Source organism: Balaenoptera acutorostrata, chromosome 8 (assembly GCF_949987535.1).
Source record: "Balaenoptera acutorostrata chromosome 8, mBalAcu1.1, whole genome shotgun sequence".
Taxonomy (NCBI): domain Eukaryota; kingdom Metazoa; phylum Chordata; class Mammalia; order Artiodactyla; family Balaenopteridae; genus Balaenoptera; species Balaenoptera acutorostrata.
In genome coordinates, this window is record NC_080071.1 from 83,645,926 (window position 1) to 83,651,925 (window position 6,000).

At 34.3% G+C, this 6,000-nt stretch overlaps 1 protein-coding gene across 12 annotated transcripts in view; it reads left to right on the forward strand.

The window, feature by feature from the left end:
- Window positions 1-5,005, forward strand: part of AGFG1 (ArfGAP with FG repeats 1) — a 69,830-nt gene extending 64,825 nt beyond the window's left edge. For 9 of the 12 annotated variants that reach the window (XM_057551310.1, XM_057551312.1, XM_057551317.1 and 6 more), the window contains 3 exons: window positions 1,370-1,528; window positions 2,403-2,494; window positions 3,259-5,005. In XM_057551310.1, coding sequence (XP_057407293.1) covers window positions 1,370-1,528; window positions 2,403-2,494; window positions 3,259-3,318 — 311 coding nt within the window. In that variant the 3' untranslated portion in view covers window positions 3,319-5,005. The remainder of the gene's footprint in view (window positions 1-1,369; window positions 1,529-2,402; window positions 2,495-3,258) is intronic. The other 3 variants (XM_057551311.1, XM_057551316.1, XM_057551320.1) reach the window with 1 other exon arrangement.
- The last annotated feature ends 995 nt before the right edge of the window (window positions 5,006-6,000 follow it).

The following is a 6,000-nucleotide window of genomic DNA, read 5'->3' on the forward strand; positions in this document are numbered from 1 at the left end:
ATTGGAAAATCTGATTAGGTCCATTGCAGAGAATTGCACTGTTGTAAAAATTAAGATTATGAGAATTACTTTGGGCAACATCCATAACATGATTTTTAGGTTTTTTTTTTAATAAAAGATAATTCTGTGTAGCACTTTTAGTATTAATTTCTTGTGCCTTAAATCAGCAATCAAGTTGGTAATTTTTTCTTAAAATCAGGAAATACAGTGAATTATGTTTTTTGATAGCATCATGCTGAAAATATTTCACTATGTAATTACTAGTGTTCTGTATTAAAAGCACCATTATCGGCTCTTATTTCACTTAGGCCTTTCCTACAACATATAGTTGGAAGGTTCTATTTTGAATCTTCACTAGCAAAAAGTAATATACTGTTCTGCTACTGTGTGTGTTTATATAAATAATATAATAATATGATAATAATGTGAATTAGTTCATAAGTAATTCATAAATGGGGGGAGTGATGGCAGCATACCATGTATATATATAGCTGTAGTTCACACACGAATTTCCCCAACTTGTGAATGAATGCTTTATTCCATCAAGTTATGGTGGCTGGACACGGCAAGCCATGGAGAAGTTATTGGACACAGTGTCATTCACCTTACAGTCTTTGTCTCTTGTAAGAATGCTTATTTCACTTTCTGTTCAATTTTTATGTACTCTGCCCCAGTTTCTGTAACTCATCAGTCCTAACCTAACCTTCCTTATACCTGTTATCCAAAGCAGTGTTCATTTACTTTCCCAAAAAAGGAATGGGAGTCCATATGTTTTCAGTTTAATTGTGTTAGTGTTTTTATTAGGACCGCCCCCCGCCCCACCCCTTTTTTTGCCTTGGGTTAGAAAGCTGCATAGGTTTTGAGTGGCCTGCCTGTGACCGCATTTCTCCTGTCAGTTTTATTTATAGTGAACTGTTTTGCAGAGGTTTTAAATGTTTTTCCAGGAACACATATATTACATTATAGCAGACAATTCACTGGATACAGTTAAATATTTGACTATTTTACTGCATATAGCAAAACAAAACTTAAAAGTGTATATACTAGTGTACATGTGAATTGCATGATGATGGACTTTAAAAGTAGACTGCTGTTTAGACTCAAACTATATAATTACTCTGAGAAGTTTTCTTGTGATTTCAAATGATAGCTTTATTAGTTTCATTCTGGTCATTGGTTTCAGGAGAACAGATATAGATTATGTTAAACTGGAGCTAACACTTACTATTAAGTTTGTTGGGAGTTTTGGAATTTAAAATACATTGTGCTGTTTTTAAGGTAAATGATGTCTGTTTCGTAATGTTGAGTATGAGTATACGAAAACCTATCCTTCGTTTGTAAGTGATCAGCCTGCCTTTTCTCCTGCCAGCGGCGACCTTTGGCACCGCATCCATGAGCATGCCTGCGGGGTTCGGGACTCCTGCTCCCTACAGTCTTCCCACCAGCTTCAGCGGCAGCTTCCAGCAGCCGGCCTTCCCAGCCCAAGCAGCTTTCCCTCAACAGACAGCTTTTTCTCAGCAGCCCAATGGTAAGATCTAACATGTGGCTAGCTGTAGGTCCACTGCAGGTATCCTTTATGTATCATAATGTGAATGTTTGGACAAAAAGACTTATCTGGAGAATGCTTTAGCATTATCTGCTGAATGTTTACTACACAAATATAGGAAGCCTTTGGTGATTTGGGCCACAGAAAATTGAGTGATTTAGTAAGTTTTTGTGACCAGGTTATAGGTTTAGGAGAAATCAGGAACTAAAGAGTACCTCTTCTTTCTCAGAATCTCCAGTGTCTTTCTTATATCTTCTGTGTTCTAATATGCCTCTTGCTTTTAAAAGGAAACTTTATAGACTTAGAGTGTTTTTGTTTGTTTTGCATTGGAAGAACTGTTTTTGTTCCATTTTGTGTACGTTTTTTGTTGTTGTTGTTTTGGGGTTTTTTGTGTGACATAAACTCATTTTCTAAATAGGTAACTGTTGTGGTTGGAGTTTGTTACTTGTTTTCAGGAAGATTCACTAGAGACCAGTTTTTGTTTTTAGGGTTTTTTTTGTTTGGGTTTTTTTTGTGGGGGGGAGCCCATTTCACTCATTTGCTAAAGTTTGAAATTCCTGGATCACAGCCCCTCTCAAATAGTCACAAGCTTATCTCTTGATTAAATCCTTTGTCAGCAATTCACATAGCTGAGACAAACTGGAATTAACCATTTCTGGAGAGTCAATGTAAGCTCTTTAAGACATGCCAGTGGAAGTTTAACTGCTATTTGAAAGAGCATGAGACTCAACAGTTTAACATTGATTTTTTTATTATTGTTACTCTGGTAGGAATTTTTCTGAAACTCATTATGAAGCTTTATAAGCATCAGATTGTCTCAAAGGTATGGTTATAATTGGTGGGTTTTTTTAACAAGGTGCAGGTTTTGCAGCATTTGGACAAACAAAGCCAGTGGTAACCCCTTTCGGTCAAGTTGCAGCTGCTGGAGTATCTAGTAATCCTTTTATGGTAAGTGAGACGCAATTCAATTTTAAGCACTTTATAAGTTGTTGCATTGTTTTCAAATTGGGAAAAGCAGGATGTGATTCCGCCTAGATGCTCTTTGGTATTCTGCAAGGTTATACAAATCGAGGCAGCCATTGTGCACGATCTCTTTTTGATTTAAGAAAACACATTAAAGGGGGGAAGTGGCGGGCTGGGGGCGTGGTGTGATGAATTGGTTGGGAGATTGGGATTGACATATACACACTAATATGTGTAAAATGGATAACTAATAAGAACCTGCTGTATTAAAAAAATAAAATTCAAAAAAAAAAACCCAGAAAACACATTAATCAGTTGCAAATCAAAGCACTGACAGTAAATAAGCTATTTTAGACATGAAACTTGTCTGCTTTCTTGTCAAAATAATGCTTTATGAGAGGCTGTAGATTTAGTGAACAATGTGAAAAAGGAATCCTGGAGCCAGGTTTGGTTTCAATCATAAATGCATTTTTTTAGAGCCAGGTCCCTTCTTAGAATCTATTATGAGAATTATATGAAATAATGGATATAAGAGGCACAACACAGTACCTGATAACCTATCGCTTTATTACAGTATATTGCTAATAACAATAATGAATAAATATGATTGCCAATAATTATGAAACAATTCCTAATCTAAATACTATTTAATTAAATCTAGTTTAATTAAATAACATTAAATATTTTCATATTTTCTCCACACATTCTTATTTGTTTGTTTATTTATTTTGTCTTATGTTTTCCTTTAGACTGGTGCACCGACAGGACAATTTCCAACAGGAAGCTCATCAACCAATCCTTTCTTATAGCCTTATATAGACACTTTACTGGAACGAACTTTTACATGGTCACATATTACATCTCTCCGCCTCTTGCACTGTTGTCTTGTTTCACTGATCTTAGCTTTAAACACAAGAGAAGTCTTTAAAAAGCCTGCATTGTGTATTAAACACCAGGAAATATGTGCAAAACAGAGGGCTCCAGTAACAACTTTTAACCTGTGAATTGGCAAAAAAAGTAGCGGTATCATGTATATTAAAAATTGGCTAATATTAAGTTATTGCAGATACCACATTCATTATGCTGCAGTACTGTACATATTTTTCTTAGAAATTAGCTATTTGTGCATATCAGTATTTGTAACTTTAACACATTGTTATGTGAGAAATGTTACTGGGGAAATGGATCAGCCACTTTTAAGGTGCTGTCATATATCTTGGAATGAATGACCTAAAATCACTTTAACCATTGCTTCTGGAAAGTTAGAGTCAAAATTGGAAGGTTTTATTCATTCTTGAATTTTTCCTTTCTAAAGAGCTCTTCTATTTATACCTGCCTAAATTCTTTAAAAATGTAGAGGGATACCTGTCTGCATAATAAAGCTGATCATGTTTTGCTACAGTTTGCAGGTGAAAAAAAATAAATACTAGAAAATATGCTATTGTTTTTGTGTTCTTGCTGCAATGCCTTTACCAAAGTGGCCTTAAATATCAGTAGTGAATTGAGAACATCTTGAATTCTTAAATTAGAATTTCAGAAGACTTCTAGTGACTAACTTTTATGTCTAAAAGAGAAAATTTTATAAAAAGGCCATGTAGAAAATTTATTAAAACTGCTATGTTCAGGAATATGTCAGTGGTAAAGCATTTAAATGTAGCTTGTTAGATTCACCGCAATCCTTCTGATTTCTTTGCAACTTCTTAATTTTGTGAAAATTTGTATATATGAAGAATTTGCATGTATGTGTATTTACAAAATTTTTAAAGTATCTTGAATTCTCAGACTGCAAAAGGCTTATTTTAACTATTGATTTTTTTTTTTTTTTAATACTGTCTTTGAATGTATTGGAAGCAGACATGCATTAACTGTGACATGATTGCACCTCAGTTTTTTTTTCTTTGTTTGGACAAACTGATATTAATAGGACATTTGTTTATGTTCATTTCTAGGGGGAAAGAAACTGGAACCCAGTGTTACCTTAAAGTTATAGAATACTTTGTTTTAAAAAGGCAACAATACTAATGTTTAGTTATAGCTTTATGTTAATATTCAAATGAACTTGTTTAAATATTTATATAATGCCTCATTCATCCAGTGATAATCTGGCAATCTCATCAAAACAGAACACAACTGAGAAACTTGTAATAGTTTTTTTAAAAAATGCCTTTGAGCAGCCCATATAAGTCACAATGTCTATACATTAGAGCTCATGCATTTGTCTTTATGTGAAGTTTTGATTAATAGATTTCCCAGACCAAAAGAGCATATATTGTCAAAGACCAGTTAGCGTAGGGACAGCCAGCCCAGCTTAGAGGGCATCAGTATATTACATCTTCTTCTGATAATTGTCTATTACTGTGACTCTGTGTCATCAAGAAAAGGTGAGATTACATATATAAATATGTGATACATGTTTGAAAAACTTTCTTGTAATGATTTAAATTGTTTTTAAAGCTTGGTATTAAAAGAGGTGAACATCAGTTTCCTCAAACATTATTTATTCATGTTGAATACCTTTTCGAATGGTGACTACAGGAGTTGTTTTCATACTATATTAAAATCTGTGTAGAGTTCCAGACTTCTTGAAACATTGCTGTCCAGTGCATATCTAGCTGAATGTATGGTTATCTGAACTATTTTGGTAAGAAAGTTGGGAAATCGCTGCCCCTTTTCTGAGCAGTATGCCTCTTAGAATTAAATGAATGCTGCAAAGGTCTGGGTGTGTGTTGGTGTATACTTGAAATGTCTGCATTTTTTTGGGGTGTCCTTCCAGACCCCTTCTCACGGAGGGAATTCTTAAGAAATGTCTTTGAATTCCTATGTTTTAGATTGTATTGGGTCCCAATCAACTCATGTACAAAGTTATGCTATAAAATTGTAGGCCATTATTCAGTTAACCTACCAGGCTTTCCATCTAAGAAACAAGTAAATTAAACAGTTGTTAATAAAATAATTTTAAAGACTATTTTTTTCTGGGTAAATCTTGAGGTTTGTAATTAAGTGGGAACTCTTGTTGACTTTAAATGAAAACTTGTGAAATTGAAATGCTTAGTGTAAGAAGTGATCCAGATTTGATGTGGATTAAAATCTTCAGTTAGACTTTCATATTCAGATTTGCTTCTGGTTTTGCACAGACCATCAGAATTGTGTTGAGAACTGAAGAGGAGAAAATACTCAGAGGTGGCAAGGATGAAGACTCGAGTTTCCTGACTTACCAGTTGAATCAGGTCTTCTCTGTTTGCTGAGGAAAGAAAATTTTCTTTTCTTTTAGGATGACAAACTTTATTGATAAGTTTAAAGGCATATTTTACTCTCATTTTTGTGAAAATAGAGATTAGGTAATCACTTTCTTCTGTAGAATAATTCTTCCTGTAAATTTGAAGAAGCATATCAGTGCTTTCTTTACTTGGGCGTTGCCCCTGCTCCCAGTACACATCCTCGTTGGTACAGTTCCTGTAAATTGGTAAAATGGAAGCAGTAACTGGCTGCTT